This window comes from Rhincodon typus, chromosome 5 (genome assembly GCF_021869965.1).
Source record: "Rhincodon typus isolate 14 chromosome 5, sRhiTyp1.1, whole genome shotgun sequence".
Taxonomy (NCBI): domain Eukaryota; kingdom Metazoa; phylum Chordata; class Chondrichthyes; order Orectolobiformes; family Rhincodontidae; genus Rhincodon; species Rhincodon typus.
The window spans coordinates 88414589-88432254 of NC_063336.1; the positions used below are offsets into that span (position 1 = coordinate 88414589).

A 17666-nucleotide genomic window follows, 5' to 3' on the forward strand; every position below is an offset into this window, starting at 1 on the left:
CAGAAGAAGTGCCAGAAGACTAAAGGTAACAATATTATACCACAGCACTGAAACTAAGAAATAGAGAAACCAATGAAGTTTCAGGACATTCAGTCTATCATCAGTGGTAGGAAGGTAGTGGACATTATTAAAGGCATGTTTTGCTTGCTTAACTTGATCAAGATATTGCAGCAGATACAAGAGGAGTATATTGCAAATGCTAGAAATCTGATACAGTAGCTAATTACTGGGATGGTGGAGGTTATGGCCCAGCGCACCAACCAGAAAATTGAGACCAATACTGTTTCCACCAGCTATGACTCAATGTTATGTAGTTCAGGCAGTTACTTGATAGCAGTCTTGTGGTTTCTGCCCCTCTAAACCAGAACGACCTTCCTCCAGGAGCTACTGACCAATCAGAGGGCCTGTAGCTCTTCAGTCTCAACACTGCCATTGGGAATGGTGGCCAGTGCTGGAACTGCAGCAGTTCCCAGGCTATCTGTGGTGGAGTAGACCTGAAGTCTTGAAGGTAGACGAGTCAATTGTTAGGGGAACATGTATCTTCCAACATGGGTGGCCCTTATTGCTAGGGTAGTCCTCAATGGGCTGTAAATAACTCAATCAAAGTGGACTCCTCCCTATCGATCCCACAAAATTGACTTGAATGAGTAACATAACCGGTAACATGTCTACGTTTGCTGATGGTATAAAGTTAAATCACAGAGTAAACGGTGAGGCTGCAGATGAGCATAGGTTATGATGAATGCACAAAAACATAGCAAATGTAATAAAATGTGGCAATGTGTGAAGTCTTGGTTTTAAAACAATAAGAAAAAACAGGACATATATTCAATGGTAAGAGACAAGGAAATTTTTCCAATCAAAGGAATCTGGGTTGCCTCGTACATGCATCACAGAAAGTTAAGACGCAAGTACAGCAAGCAATTAGGAAGGCAGATGGTATGTTAGGTTTTTCTTTGCCAAGGGATTGAATCATAAGAGGAAAGAGTCTTCCTACAATTATACAGGGCTTTCGTGAGGCCAAATCTGAAGTATTGTTTGTAGTTTTAATCTCCTTCTGCAAAGATGGATGTATTAGCCTTAGAGAGAAAGAGCAATAAACACTCAGTGGGTTGGTTCTATGAATAAGGGGATTGTAGAATGAGGGAGAGATTGAGTACTCTTGGGCTGTGCTTCCAGGATTTTAAAAGAATGGGAGATGAGATAGTAGAAACATTTAAAATTCTTAAGGAATTCGATGAGGCTTGTGCTGAGGAAATGTTTCCCTCAGCTGATTCACCTAGTACATGGATGACAATTTCAAAATACATGGCCAACCAGGTAGGACTGAGATTTTGAATCTTTGGAACGCTCTGCTCCAGACAGCTGAGGATGTTCACTTCTGAATTAGGTTGAAAATAGAGATCAATAGGTCTATTGGAGTTGTGGAAATTACAAGATTTGAGGAATGCAGGATTGTGGAGTAGAGGTGTAAAATCAGCCATGATCTTGTTGAATGGTGGAGCAGACTCAGAGGATCGATTAGCCTTGTCTAGCCCCTGTACTTATTGGGCTGAATGCAGTAATACCATTGAGGTACCTATCATGATGGAGCCTGTTATGACAACTCTGGCACCTCACCTCCTCCCCTTACCTGGTAGTTCGTCCTACTCATTGTATATTCCTCGTAGTTCCCAATCATTCTTTATTTCCACTGGACAGCCCTATTCGACCATCCAATTTTGGAGCCTGATAAGACAAATAGCAATAGAAGTGAAAAACCAACAATGCCTCCCCTTTGTGCATTAAAGTGAACTTTCCAGAGTACTAGAGTACTGCAAAAAATTGCATCCAAAAGTCAGCCAGTAGCCAGAAATAGCAAACCAGAAATGAACTTGTAATTACTGCATGATTCCTTAAAACGACGCTGGTAAAAGCATCTTCACCTTATTTAGCATCTGATTGTGCTAATCCGTGCCAACCTGTAGCAAGTGAGGCATTTGGGTGATCCAAAACCAAATGTGGATAGTTTAAAACTGTAGCAAAATTGTCTGCAGATGTTAACTTCAACGTTGAATGCTGAGCTCCTTACACAAGCAGTAATCATGGGCAGCTTGTCTCCTGCCAGGAACACGTTTCCTCCACCGAATTCTGGGAGAGTAGTAGGCTACTTAATGCCGAATGCCTGGCCCTAGTTTCAATGTCTAAGGTAATGGGCTGAATTTTATGTCAGACAGTGGTGGTTCCCTTATGTTCGAAACTCATGATTTGAGCTTGTCTTTTCCTGGCTGGGACTTCCTCCACCCCAGCTCATTTTATGGCCATCGAGCTGTTTATTTTCTCAGAGTCGGACTTTCCCAGGTTGTCACTTCTGGGCAATCAACTACTACACCCTAAGGAATTTCAGAACAAACCTGTTTAAATGCTCCACCGACAGGGTGTGAGCAGTAAAGATTTATAATCCATTGGTCGGATGCACAAGAGTGTTGTGATGCTATCAGTATGGTGTTTGTGTTTGTTTTGACTGCACACTAATGCCAGTCTTTCATTTAACAGATTACAACAGCAGTGAGCAGAAGCAAGCTTGCAAGAAGCATGAACTGTATGTGAGTTTTCGGGACTTAGGGTGGCAGGTAATCAATGGCATTTTTTTGTGCTGTACTTTTTCTGGTGAATGATTCAGAATTATTTTATAGGAGCATTATCCCGGCACTTCTTTGAGGTGGCAGGACTGAGGGTGATGGGCATTTCACGTCATACTTTGACTCAATGCTGAATCCACAGTATTGACCTCTGCCTCAGTGATTCAGAGTATTGGGCTTGATGTTATGACTTTACCAGACGGAGAAGAGTGAGGAAAGAACAGAAAATTATGCATAACGAGGTGTGTGATTTATGTCCGTGATCAATGTTGTACAGATCCAGATCAGACAGAGGAGACTTGGACAGTCAAGGGCTGGAGAGAACAGGCAGAGACCATGGAGGAGGGACCATAAAACCTGCAGGAAGTGTCCCCAGTGGATCACTGGGAAGGATGGGGCTATTGCGGTGAGCAATTGCAGGAAAGAGTTAGATCATGGGAGCCATAGAGATAGATGGTGAGAGGCTTGAGAGATCAGCAGACAGGATCAGAAAGATCGTGTACAGGGGCAAGTGATTAGGGGCCCAAGAGGTGTAGGTGTTTGCGAAGGGGAGGGGATGCAGATAGAACTGTCAGAAATACATGTGGAAATATCATGGCGTATTTGTGGAGTGAAGCAATCAGGTGGGAGATCATGCAGGGATTTTGATTTATTGGCGGGTTATTGTTTTGGGGGCTGGCTTGGGAGACCTGAAAGAGACAATTCCTCTCCTCTCGGTCCAAAATCTGTGATGGAAACTTCTTCCCACCTTATTTCAGCTGCCTTTTCTCAAGCCCTGGGACACTCAGCCCATAAACATTGAAATTAAATTGCACTTAAAATATGAACCTCGATAAAATATTTAAATTACAGACTTGCCTAAATTAAGGGAGCAAAGTAGTGTCTGGGTCCCAACCATTAAAACTAAAAATGCAGTTGTTGGATTCCCAGTATCTGGTTTTTCAATTACCTCAGCCTCCTCATTCATGCTCATTGTATTTGAGGTTAACCTTCAGCCCCAGCGGTTGTGTGTATTTAAAAAGGAAACAGTTTGATCTAAAAGACAAATCATAATTTCAAGATATGCCCTCCAACTCCATAAAACTGGGACTAGTCGATCATTAACATCCATTTCTAATGACAGATGTACTGTTTGGTAGGACCTTTGTCTGAAAATCCACAAGCCTGCATTGTCATGCAGTAACTATTACACTTTGGATCAGTTACATAAGTGAAAACAGGTGTGCTATGTGTAACAAGGTCACCTCCAAGCATCACTGCAGCTGGAACCAGGCAGAATGGCTTAGAACCCTATTTCCTCGCCACCACTTGTCCAAATCCTGCTGACAATACAGTGACAACAGGCAGAGAATTGCCACTTGAATCTCTTCTCCGATAAAGATTTGTGCAGCGTATGTTAAAACCTGGTTCTCATCTTTCAACATTTTTCCATATTTTAGAGCTCAGTGAATCTGGCATCATTAAGGGCAGATGTCTTTTAAAAAATAGTTTGAATACCAGAGGTCCAAAAACATTACAGTCTTTATTGTTGATACTTACAAACTGTAACAGTTTCAACATAGAGAAAAACTTCTATTTTGGATGCATTGCTGCTATTGCTTAATCTAGCAAATATTACCAAAGGACATTTACATTTTCAGGCTTGTATTTCTGGGCCCTCTAGTTGCTTCCTCTATTCCTGCTCCTCAGTCTAAATGTACTCTACATATTACTTTGACTGTGCAATGTTTTAAGAGATCCACATTTTCCTTTAATTTGACCAGAATCTTGCTCTGTTTAACTGCTTAAAGGGAAGAGCCTTTGTTTAAGTCTGTAGACAGAATATGTCAACTGAACCTTCATTCAGACCTTTACCTTTTCCACATATACATCCTTCAGCATTGACCTGGATTAATCTGCTGGATGTTGCTATGAGCAACCGGTTAGGAAATGGATTGGTGCATTAAAACAGATTTTGTAGTTTCTTCAATTTTGGTTTGTTTGGTTCTTAATGTATGGAAGCCAGGTGAAATTTTTCCCAAAGAGAGGTTCGAAACTGGTATTCGGCTCCTGAATCCAGCCCTGCTCTAGTGAGAATCTTATTAAGGTTAGGATTTTCACATGGTGAGCCTTTCAGTGACATGGAGATAAGTGTTCACTGCTCAGTGAACGCTGGTGGGTGGAGTCTTGAATCTGTAGGACTGGTCAGAAGCCTTCTGGCTGCAGTCTGAGCTAAGCAGGGTGCTCACGCATCTGTTTTACAGCTAATAATGTGGGCAGTGAGATGGTGAAACACTGTATAGGGGTGCCCTTCAGTTCTACCCCTGCAAGCTGACAGACAGAGTGTGCATACAGACCCATCAGGACAGCTGTGACAAAATCCCCCATCAACCCCACTTCAAAACCTGGAGATTCCCACTTGACCTCCTTTGACAATTCTCTTAGCCAACCTAGTTGTCTGCTTGCCTTGTGTGACTGCTGGGCCTGAACCAGAGCAGCTCTTTCCTGAAGCTGGTGCTCAACTCCCCTGGTAATTTTTGGGGCCCGTCCTCCTTCATTTCTGATGTTGATCAGGCCCAAAAATTGAGCTGCAGGAGTTGGGATACCTGGGCTCGGGCTTACTGTCCTTATATTCTAGATTCCAGCAGAATTCCTCCTGGGATTCCAGTCAGAATCTTCTAGAACAGCTTGCAACGGTCAATTTTTAGTTCCTATAAATAGAAGGTCAATGTTGTACAAGACCTGGAAACATTCTTTAAAACTGTCCTTACCACTTTGTGTATACCAGTGAGGCCTTGCAGTTCTGTTATACTTGTAAACTAATGATCAAAATCAACACTTTTCCTATAAGTTAAGTCCAAAGGGTGCTCAGAAGGGTGGATAGATTAATGTCAGTCACCTTGGCGAGTGTGCCAATGATTCCCAACGTTATATTGGCTGCATTTTCAATATCTCTGGCATGGTACATTTTTGTAACATGTACGTACTTCTGTGCTTGAAGAGGGTCTAAATCATCAACAAACCTTTTTTTAAGTATATGATAACCTCTCCTGTATGGAATGCTTTGTATCTAGTCATTTCTGAATTTTGGAGGTTTTTAGATTATATAGTGAACAGCTAACCACAAGTTTGTGAATGGAAAACGATATAGGTTTGCCTGCAGTACAAAACAGTGCTGAAACCATATAAAGCAGTAGCACAAATTTAATAAATAAACTCAATATTTCCTGTCTCTGCTCTCAAAATAATGGACGAAAATGATGTGCGGGTCTGCTGAAAACATTTCATGACAGCTAGTGTTTTTGAAGAATACATTTTCAGGCTGGTTACAAAATACTCAAAATAATGGGGTTGGTGCAAACAGAGAAGTGACCTACCAGTTTCACATTGACCATGGAAAGTTTTCTGTAAGGTGTTTAGTATATTTAAAATATGTTAGCATTTTCAAAATTAGCACGCAAGATTCCAATTGATTTAATCAAGACATTTAAGGGTATGTCGCTCATAAGATGTGACTAATGGATTTTTCAGAAAGGATAGATAGTTCTTTTTACCATATTGAAATAACTAATGTAATTGCCTAATATGTTTCTAGGATTGGATCATAGCCCCAGAGGGTTATGCAGCTTTCTACTGTGATGGAGAGTGCTCTTTTCCACTCAATGCTCACATGAACGCTACAAACCATGCAATTGTGCAAACACTGGTATGTGCTATAATCTTCTAAATTTGTATTCATAACTTTTGAATGGTTTTCTTCACGTGAACTTCAAAGGATGAGGGGCGACCTGATAAACATTTGCAAAATTATGAAAGGCATGGTCAGAATGGATAGTCGGAGTCCTTTTTCCCACGGTAGAAATGTCAGTGACCAGGAGACAAAGGTTTCAGGTAAAAAAGTAAGTTTAAAGGAGATGTGAGAGGCAAATTTTTTTACACAGACAGTGGTAACTGCCTGAATGAGCTACCAGGGGAGGTGGTGGAGGCGGGTACAAAAGCAATGTTTAAGAGGCATCTTGCCAAATATGTGAATAGGCAGGGAATAGAGGGATATGGACTGCATAGAGGCAAAAGGTTTTTAGTTTAAAACGGCATCATGTGTCAGCGTAGTTTTGGTTGTCCAAAGAGCCTTTTCCTGTGCTGTACTGTTCTTTGTTCTAAGTTCATAATCTCAGATGTCAGTCTGTGAAGCTTGTCAGATCTGTTTTCCTTAATTTTCCATGATGTAGATGCAATTGGAATTTATAATCTTTTTGAGCCAAATTCTAGCAAACCATATTTTATTGAATTGGCTAAAGTTTAATGAATGCATTGTTAGTATGTTACCAGTGTTATGTTGGAATTAAGCAGCAGTGGTGGAGAATTAGGATTGAAAAACTCTGAACTCTTGAATAGTTTTGACAAGCCAAATATCCTTGAAAGCGATAATCCTTTAGAGAAGCTATTTCATCTCCAACTATCTAGACTCCATTTTCTCCCCCTTGGTCACACCTCAGGTGACCTCCCACCCACGGCCTCCAACCTCATCGTTCCCCAACCTCGCACTGCCCGCTTCTATCTCCTTCCCAAAATCCACAAACCTGAATGCCCTGGTCGACCCATTGTCTCCGCCTGCTCCTGCCCCACCGAACTGATCTCCAACTATCTAGACTCCATTTTCTCCCCCTTGGTCCAGGAACTCCCTACCTATGTCCGTGACACCACCCACGCCCTCCACCTCCTCCAGAACTTCCAATTCCCCGGTCCCCAACACCTCATCTTTACCATGGATGTCCAGTCCCTCTACACCTGCATTCCCCATGCAGATGGCCTTAAGGCCCTCCGCTTCTTCCTGTCCCGCAGGCCCGACCAGTCCCCCTCCACTGATACCCTCATCCGCTTAGCCGAACTCGTCCTCACACTCAACAACTTCTCTTTCAATTCCTCCCACTTCCTACAGACAAAGGGGGTAGCCATGGGTACCCGCATGGGCCCAAGCTACGCCTGCCTCTTTGTAGGTTACGTGGAACAATCCCTCTTCCGTACCTACACCGGCCCTAAACCCCACCTCTTCCTCCGTTACATTGATGACTGTATCGGCGCCGCCTCGTGCTCCCACGAGGAGCTCGAACAGTTCATACACTTCACTAACACCTTCCACCCCAACCTTAAGTTTACCTGGACCATCTCTAACACCTCTCTCCCCTTCCTGGACCTCTCTGTCTCCATATCAGGCAACCACCTGGAAACCGATATTCATTTCAAGCCCACCGACTCCCACAGCTACCTAGAATACTCCTCCTCCCACCCACCTTCCTGCAAAAATGCTATCCCCTATTCCCAATTCCTTCGCCTCCGCCGCATCTGCTCCCAGGATGAGGCATTCCACTCCCGTACATCTCAGTTGTCCTCGTTTTTCAAGGACCGTAACTTCCCCTCCTCGGTGGTCGAGAACGCCCTCAACCGTGTCTCCCACATCTCCCGCACCTCATCCCTCACACCCCGTCCACGCAATAAAAACCAAAAAAGAATCCCCCTCGTCCTCACGTACCACCCCACCAACCTCCGGATCCAACGCATCATCCTCCGACACTTCCGCCATCTGCAATCCGACCCCACCACCAAAGACATCTTTCCCTCCCCACCTTTATCTGCTTTCCGGAGGGACAACTCTCTCCGTGACTCCCTTGTCCGCTCCACACTCCCCTCCAGCTCCACCACACCCGGCACTTTTCCCTGCAACCGCAGGAAGTGCTACACCTGCCCCCATACCTCCTCCCTCACCCCCATCCCAGGCCCCAAGAAGACTTTCCACATCAAGCAGATGTTCACCTGCACATCTGCCAATGTGGTATACTGCATCCGCTGTACCCGGTGTGGCTTCCTCTACATCGGGGAAACCAAGCGGAGACTCGGGGACCGCTTTGCAGAACACCTACGCTCGGTTCGCAACAAACAACTGCACCTCCCAGTCGCGAACCATTTCAACTCCCCCTCCCATTCCTCAGACGACATGTCCATCCTGGGCCTCCTGCAGTGCCACAACGATGCCACCCGAAGGTTGCAGGAACAGCAACTCATATTCCGCTTGGGAACCCTGCAGCCCAATGGTATCAATGTGGATTTCACAAGTTTCAAAATCTCCCCTCCCCCTACCGCATCCCAAAACCAGTCCAGCTCGTCCCTGCCTCCCTAACCTGTTCTTCCTCCCACCTATCCCCTCCTCCCACCTCAAGCCGCACCTCCATCTCCTACCGACCAACCTCATCCTGCCCCCTTGACCTGTCCGTCCTCCCTGGACTGACCTATCCCCTTCCTAACTCCCTACCTACACTCACCTTTCCTGGCTCCATCCCCGCCTCTTCGACCTGTTTGTTTCCTCTGCACCTATTCTCTCCTCTATCCCTCTTCTATCCGCCTCCCACTCTCTCCCTATTTATTTCAAAACCCCCTTCCCCTCCCCCTTTTCTGATGAAGGGTCTAGGTCCGAAACGTCAGCCTCTCTGCTCCTATGATGCTGCTTGGTCTGCTGTGTTCATCCAGCCCTGCACCTTGTTGTCTCGGATTCTCCAGCATCTGCAGTTCCTACTATCTCTATTTCATTCATCTATTTGGTATGGTATGGTGAAGAGGAATATGCAAATGTTAAAATATAATTTTTAAAAATTCCAGTGCTAGGTTGGTTGTACTCTTTATTGTTAGGATATTGTCACAAAAATATCAATACAAAAGCAACTCTTGTGTTCTCTCCTCTCTGCTTCAGTGATGGGTCTGGGTTTCTGACAAAAACAAACCCAGCATTTTTAAAGCATAAAATATTCCATTTTTTACACAGTGACCCTTTATAACCAAAATTATGAGGAGGCCAAATTTCTAATTGTTTCTTAGCTCAAACATTGGGTGTATGTCTACGACAGCAGATAGGCTCAGAAATTGAAGTACACCCAGCAGCTAAGGACCACAGGACTATATAAACTTAGTCTTCCTGTGTCATTAAAGTGTGACTTTCAATTGAGTGTAATTGAGCCCTGAGAGACAGTTCATCAGATTCTGAAGATGCTGCTGGTTCATCATTAAATGGCAGACCAGGATTTAGGGGCTGAGTGAGCACTTAAATAATATTCTATAGAGTGCTAGATAAGTTAGCCATGCTTTTTTATGAGATTTTGTGATCATGAGTTTGCTCCAACAGGTGTTCATGGCTTATGAATCAATCTGTCATCAAATAGTTCAGGAACTTGTATTTTTCTCAGCCTACACAAATTTGGAACATGTCTGTTTATTTAAGAATTTTGTTTCCACTTGCAGGTTCACTTGATGTTCCCTGACAACGTCCCCAAACCTTGCTGTGCACCAACTAAGCTAAATGCAATCTCTGTGTTGTACTTTGATGACAGTTCAAATGTAATATTAAAGAAATATAGAAACATGGTGGTAAGATCATGTGGTTGCCACTAGCTGGCAATTTCAAAGAGGAAGAGGACCCAATTAAAAATACAATCTTTAAACCATTCTTAAACTTTTACCAAGTGATCCCAAATTGGGTTTGAAGGTGCTTCATGTACAGTGTTATGTATATAGTACTCATTGTGCTTGTAATTTATTTCTTTCAATTTAACTACTTTGCTGCGAAAATTAAAACAGATGTTCTCAGTCCTTTCTGGTAGTGCACAAAAAAAACAACTGTGGTTGATTAAATATTTATTCAATAGAGCTGAAAACTGGTACATTTTTAGACAAAGCTTTTCTTTATGATGCAAACATTGCGAAGGTGGTAAATGGTTTTATTAACTTATCTGATTTCCTGCTATATATATTTTTTTTTTATAAACAGAGGAATTTAAAAATATTTTTACACACTTCATCTCTTTCTGAAACTGTACTATATAAAATATTAGAGATTAAAATGTTGTCTAATTATTGTCCTATTCATTATGTACTGTATATCTACAAACTTGCTGGCTGTTATACGATATATATATGACAATTTTGCTGATGATTAATTCTTAATTTCAGAATCACACTAACTGGTTATTTGTATGTATTCAGTCCGTAAATTCAAAATATTGACACCACTTTGTAGACGCGTTTCCCCTCACTTTGAGAAAGGTAATGGACAGCTGGAATGACGTTGGGATTTTGTCCCAGGGAGTCATGCGGTGGAATATGCATTTCCCTGGACAAACTGTAAGTCTTGCGTTCTATCACTAAGCTTCTTCACTGTGAAATCAGTCAGTATGAATAAGCCAATTTCAAAGGTGACGAATTGATGGTTCAGAGCCTTGGACCTATCTCACCTCAAATACTGTGTTTGGTTTTGGACACCACTTCTCAGGAAGGATTCATTAACCTTGAAGGTTCACCAGAAGGTTACCACAACTTAACAAGTGAAATCCAAGACTTGGGCCAATAGAGTTTCTTATAGGTAAGAGAATCATCCCATCAAAGGCAGGCAAACGTATGCTATGGCGGAATAAGCACGTGTGACTGATCCACTCCTGTTCTTGTCTTCGTAAGCCCACATATCGCAGTTTAGCTAATGTTTTCTAGTCAAATTGAAACTGCCTGTGTTTTACTTGTTCTGAACTGGCACATTTTCCCAAGGCTGATTGATCATGATTTCAATGAATCATTGGCTAAGATAGAAGAAATCTGCTGCAGCCCTAAGCCTGACAAATTCTAGAAGAGTAGGGTATGAACAAAAGATGCTGATCTTACATTCTCTTCTGGTCATGCAGATGTTATTGTTCTGGATAAGACATAATGGAAAGGTCAGTGTGTTTCGTTGGGAATATCTATTCTTGCTATTCAATCACTAACAGTAAGATGAATGCAATCTAAATGATGCAATTAAAGGCGGTAATTGGAGAAACATGGGCTGAAACACAACTACTCAAGACCTTTAATACAATGGAATGGAGGAATGTAGGTTAAGCACCCATCGACACCCTCTCCCTACAATCAAAATTATCCATTTCGGTTTATGCAGCTGTGAGGAGATGCCCAAGATAAAAGTTATGTCACTGCTTTCTCATTAGAGAGAGATGACTGGTGGTGAGTTTAACCTGACGGTCACGATGCCTTAGGTGAGGGGAGATGTTGAGAAGGTGGACCTTCATGGTAACCTTCAGCCAGTGCAAGAATTGATGGTTCCGTGGTACAGAGCAGTGGATATAGGAATCGGACCTGCACTGTTAACATCACTCTGTATCACAAACCAGGCATCCAGACAAGTGAGCTAACCAACCCCACTGCAAGTAAAGAACATTGTGACTTCAACACCCTTTCACACTTCTGACTGTTATGGTGCAGCAAGAGGCCATTTAGCCTGTTGCATCTGTACTGGATCTTTGCAAGTGTCTTACAATTGGGATTACTAGCATTGCCAAAATAAAATTCCCTCTGTCCTTCAAATGTTTTCTTTTCAAATGTATTTATTAAAATACCTCTAGGAAGTTAATATTGAGTCTACTTCTATCCCTTTTTCAAACGGCACATTTGGCTTACACTAACTTGCTGCCTAAAAATATAAACTATCCTCCCTTTTACCTAGTTATTTGTGCTAAACCTTTGCTTAACTTGGTGTCTTTTCATAATTGATTCTTCATGTAGGTTATCTTCATTTACTCTAACTAAAACCTGTTAAATTTGACCATCTCCATTAAATCTCCCTTTAACCTTATCAATTCTGAAATCTACATAACCAAAATCCATCAATATGTTTTAGTAAAAGTTCTTTAATAGGATTGTCTTTTCACATTATTAAATTTGTATTTCTGCATATTTAATCATGCAGCAGAGCTAATTTTCAACTTGAATTCTCAGATTATTTGGCACTGTTCATGAATACAAAAGTTATTTTAATTTACGTTTATACATAATTTATATTAAAAAGGAATCAGGACACTGTTCTTCATAGATGATTTCTAATATTTAAGACTGGTATTACACTTCCTGAGTTATTTCTTTAAGTGTGTTGAGACTTTGCATGTGGAATAATTGGTTTAAGTACAAGTTCCAGAACAATGCTAGAATTGTGAAATTTTGGTATATGATCAAATTGAAATGACTTGTTTGTACAGACATGTAGCATGCCATTGCATTTGAATTTTAAATATTCGGAGATAAAAGAATAAAATAAACATTTAGTTTAATGTGGCACCTCTTATGACCTCAGGACATCTCAAGGCAATGGTGTACTTTTGAAGTATAGTTACTGTTACAGTAGATAACCCATGGCAGCAAACTCTTACATACAGCAATGTGATAATGAGCAGGAAATGGGTTTTTAGGATTTGGTTCAGGGATACATACTCACTGGGACATTGGACATAACTCCCCAGCTGCTCTTTGAACTAATACCAATTCAGCTTTAATGTCTTTTTTCATTTATCATTTCATCTGAAAGAAAGCACCTCTGACAGTGCTGCTCTGGAATAATGGCAGAGATTTTGTGTGCAAGTCTATGGAGTGGGACTTTAAACCTTCATTCTTCTGACTCCCTTAGCTCCATCTCTCACAGACAGCACTGGATGTAGAGTTTTAATGATTTTATGGCCCTGCTTGAAAGAGTCCTTCACAGATATAGAGGAACAATTTTTTTTTCACTGGTTATGTTTTTTCATATCAGGGAATGTTTAAATCTTTAATATTAACATTGTCTATTTTAGCAGCATCCTTGTCCCAAATGGCAATTAAATAATAAAAGACTTTGGAGCTCTGTTTTGTAAGAAAGTCGCATACCAGTATTGTATGTATGTATGTATGTTATACAGGAATATATTTTCTGGAATAAAAATGTCTAAGTGTCAATTGTTGAACTGTGAATTTTTTTTTCTGTTCTACCATTAACATTCTGTAGTAAAATCAATAACTCATTATCGATGACAAAGTTAGACAGCTGTAGGGCAGTTATGGGTTTCTAACAGTATTCTAGTCTGCAGGCCTGAGGCTTGTGTCACTTACGATCTCATTTCAGTTCACTAACACATGTACACACATTTGCTTTTTATAACGTGTTTCATCACAGTCATATTGAAAGTTCAGCTTAATTTTTCTGCCTTATTAAGGTTTGTGCTGGTCACATCACTATGATGTGGACGTGCCCATGCTGGACTGGGGTGAACCAAGCCAGAAGTCACATGACACTAGGTTATAGTCCAATAGGTTTATTTGAACTCACACAAGCTTTTGGAGCACAGCCCCTTCGTCAGCGACGTTCCAAAAGCTTGTGTGATTTCAAATAAACCTGTTGGACTATAACCTGGTTACATCACTAGGCACAGCATCATGTATGCTTCATTAAAATAAAATATATTGACCAATAAATACCATTTAAAAGATTATTGTTTTCACTATGATGATGCGGACTTTAAATATTTCCAGTGAGGTGGAGATGTTGACAAATGTTAAATATTCATGTGGGAGAATCTAAAGGCATTGATAAAAACATTCCAGACTTGGTAAGAGAGATGATGTAGTAGAAGAGTCATGAATTTCCTGAAACTGGAATATTAGTTATTGCAATTTAAAAAAAAATAAATATAGGAAGGGAAGATAAGTAATCAAATTAAGAAGTCATAGCTTCGATGCTGATTTAATTCAGAGATTAGCTAAATCAAATGCAGAATTGGACCCTTGAAGAAAACAATTGTTAAGTAACTGATTAGTTTCAAAAATAGATAGTAAGTTGGAAGCTGAACAAACTAATATACTTCTGTATACAATTGGGAGTATAGCTGATGACATTACAGCTACCAAGGTGTAAAAGAAATAACAGGTACTTCTGAAGAAGCACTGAAAGCCATTGAAAGTTACTTTAGAATATTTTATTTATTCTCATGTTAAAGAGCAACAGAAGAGTTCAGCATGCAGAGTAATCCATAGATAATTTCATTAATGATCTCAAAATACCAGTGGAAAAACATGGCAATGGTGATTGAAAACTAGAATTCATTAGAGGTAGAATTGTTGAATTGCTAACGATTCTTTGTCAAATTTATGACAGTTAAAAGAAGATCTACTGTAGAGAGAGCCATATGGATGGTGAGCAAAGCTAAAATCTAGAAAGTCAAATCTGAAGCAACATAATTCAATCCTAAGAGGAGAAGATCAACCTTATCACAGGAGTTTAGAATTCACAGAATTCATTCAATTCTTAAAGGACAAAACCTATAGTGACACGAGAAACCAGTATAGCGAGAAGAAGTATTGCAATGGAGCAATTGCCTCTTTCAGCAGAAAAGATGTCCTCCACCAAGCAAGTCCAAGAGGTTAAAGATCCTCCAATTTGAAGAGACTTTCAGATTACACACTGTTAAGAACAGAATTGAAGTCATCAGTCTTCAACCCAGAGATCTACAATCTTTCAAGTGCAAAATGAATACAGTCTAGGAGAATACTGAAACATCCAGGCTGCCTGAATTTGTAAAGTTAGAGATTTGCAGAGAGATGTGATAGTGGTAAATGTAAAAATATATATATATATAAGAAGTATAGTATTAACATTGAGAGAAAAAGCCTTGGTGGGGAGAGAGCAGTGGTTGGGGGATAGGGAAATATGCAAGGCTGAAAGTGTTAATACTGAAGACTGCCTTAAGCATCACCCACTATAAACTTGGTGGGAGAACAGCTTATAATATTGAAGAAATAAGTGTCACTATGTGTGTCTTCCTCATAGTCTCTGTTACAATGTTTATCATATCAGTGTAACTTGTACTTAGTTGCTGGCGTCCAACAAACTTTTATTTAAGATGAGCCTCTTCTTGTTAGACTGTCAAGTAGTTCTCCTCTATCACTCCAGTCCAAGCAGACCCTTTACATCCCTATCCTAAAAGAGAATGGTCACAACAAGCCCACCAATAGTTCAACCAATAGTGCAGTCAGCCTTGTATGGTGGTCAATAGAGAGGATTGCTCATGCAGAACTATTGTCAAATGAATAGGTGAACAATTCCAATGGTCACATAAGTAGAATTGAGAGGAACTTCCATACATACTTGGCCTGTTCTCAACTTATAGGGCTTGGCCTCTGATTAATCTGTTCACTAAGAATAGATAAATCTGCTCAGCTCTCAATATTGTTTTTTTTTGTCTTATTGGCAGATATTCTATGCAAACTTTGAAGAATTAATTTGAATTAAAATAAGTTATACCAGAGAATGTATCAGGTTTCATATATTTTGGTGAGTTCCAAATTAATTATCTGCCTTCTGGACTATAAAGTTTACCTATTCTTCATAGCTCACTTACACTTTATGTTTCCTGTACCTTTCTTCAACTCAAAATATCTTTGATGCGGTAACACAAAACTAAACACAACATTTAGAGATATCTGTCTGTGAATAATTTTTGTTATGAATTAATATTGTGTTGCATAACATGAGCATTGTTCAACATTTTCCATTCATTTTAAGAAGAGGCAGGTAACAAAATGGCTTGTTGCCAGATAGTTCAAGCGACTGACTGCTTGCCTTGCAATCAAAAGGCTACAGAATTGTGCCTTAGGGCTGTCTTCCACTGTTCCTGATGTGGGGATTTATTCAGGTTTTAGCCACACTGTTGAGAGCAAGTACCACACACAAATTTTTGCTTTAAGAGAAACAAGAAGCTGACCTTGTCTGTTTCACCCTGCTTCAATTATTAACTGACCTTTTAGGGGAATAACCTGGGATAACTGCACATTGTATCCTTATGACAGACATGTAATCGTAGGTGGACACGTGATAATGTATTCAAAAAAGAGATAATTTAAAAGATTGTTGCTGTTTTTATTTTGCTGACTAGCTAAATTACAATGCAGGGAAAAAGTGAATATTGAAATGGTAAATGATATTTACAGTGGCCATTTGTTGAATGATGGATAGACATAACTATTAGCAATATCAATGGCAAACATTTGACAGGCTTATATATATTTCTTTTTTTTTAGAGAAGATGCAAATCTGGTTCAAATGGTTTTGTTGAAATAGCTGGCAGAAGGGTGCTGTAGTTCATTTTCACTTGACCTCTTTACATCTCGGGAGTAGGTTGGTCTTGAATGCATGCCTCCTGGGACAGAGGTAGAGATGCTACCACTGAACCACAAGACTTCTCAGAGGGATGCTGTATTTTTAAATTCAATTTCTAACAATCAAATATTGGGAAGATTGAAGCCATGGGGGTTTGGCCGGCTACTGACTCCATCCTGATCCAGCACTAAGATTAAGCCTGTTGATCTCCAAACTTACTGCCATTGAAATCAAAAGGTGTACTGACCATCTCCTCATGCCATCACTCGGACTGCTGTTTCACCTTTGTAACATCTCCTGAATTCACCTCTGTCTCAATTCGCCTGCTGCAGACTGAAACACCCATTTACATCTCTGTTACCTGCAGAGTTGACTATCTTAATGAATTTTGTCTGGAGTCCCACATTCTACCTCTGTAAACATGGAAGGGTTCAAAGTTCTGTCCATGTTTTAATTTGCAGGGAGCTCCTTTCCCTTTCACCTTGTGCTTGCTGACTCACTTCAGCTCCCAGTCAAGCAAAGTCTTAATTTTTAAATTCTAATCTTCACGTTCAAAAATATGTCCATGGTCTTGTCCCTATCTCATTTCTGTAATATTATCTAGCCTTTCAGCTTTTGAGACATCTATGCTTCTATACTTTCTCTTGTGCAGCCCCAAATTTTAATTGTTCCAGCATTGGTGGCCTTACCTTCAGTTGCCTAGACCCCAAACTTTGGAGTATCCTCATTGTAGCTGTCTGCCTTTCTGTTTTGCTCTCCTCCGTTATGACACTTCCTGAAACCTACCTCAATGATCAATGTTTTGGTTGTCTGACCCAATATTTCCTAATGTGGTCCAGTGTCATCATTTCTTGCCAGGCATCCTTGGTTGGCTTATTATGATAATAGAGGTTGTAGTCGTATGAAGAATTGTTTCCAACATTGTGTTAATAATGTCTTAAATTTGTGCACCATAGACTACACAGCTTCTTTGCATTAAAAGGATGCTACAAATTGAAGTTACAAAACAGAAATAATGATTAATTTCTAGCAATTTGACGCAATATTTTAACATTTACATTGAAATTTCACTGTTTAAT

The 17666-nt window shown here is 40.5% G+C and overlaps 1 protein-coding gene across 1 annotated transcript in view; it reads left to right on the top strand.

Moving 5' to 3' along the window:
• bmp5 (bone morphogenetic protein 5) overlaps nt 1–13391 on the top strand; it is a 111178-nt gene extending 97787 nt beyond the window's left edge. Inside the window, exons 5-7 of the mRNA XM_048597286.1 lie at nt 2536–2612; nt 6196–6306; nt 9888–13391. Of these exons, the coding sequence (XP_048453243.1) occupies nt 2536–2612; nt 6196–6306; nt 9888–10037 (338 nt within the window). The 3' untranslated portion in view covers nt 10038–13391. The remainder of the gene's footprint in view (nt 1–2535; nt 2613–6195; nt 6307–9887) is intronic.
• The last annotated feature ends 4275 nt before the right edge of the window (nt 13392–17666 follow it).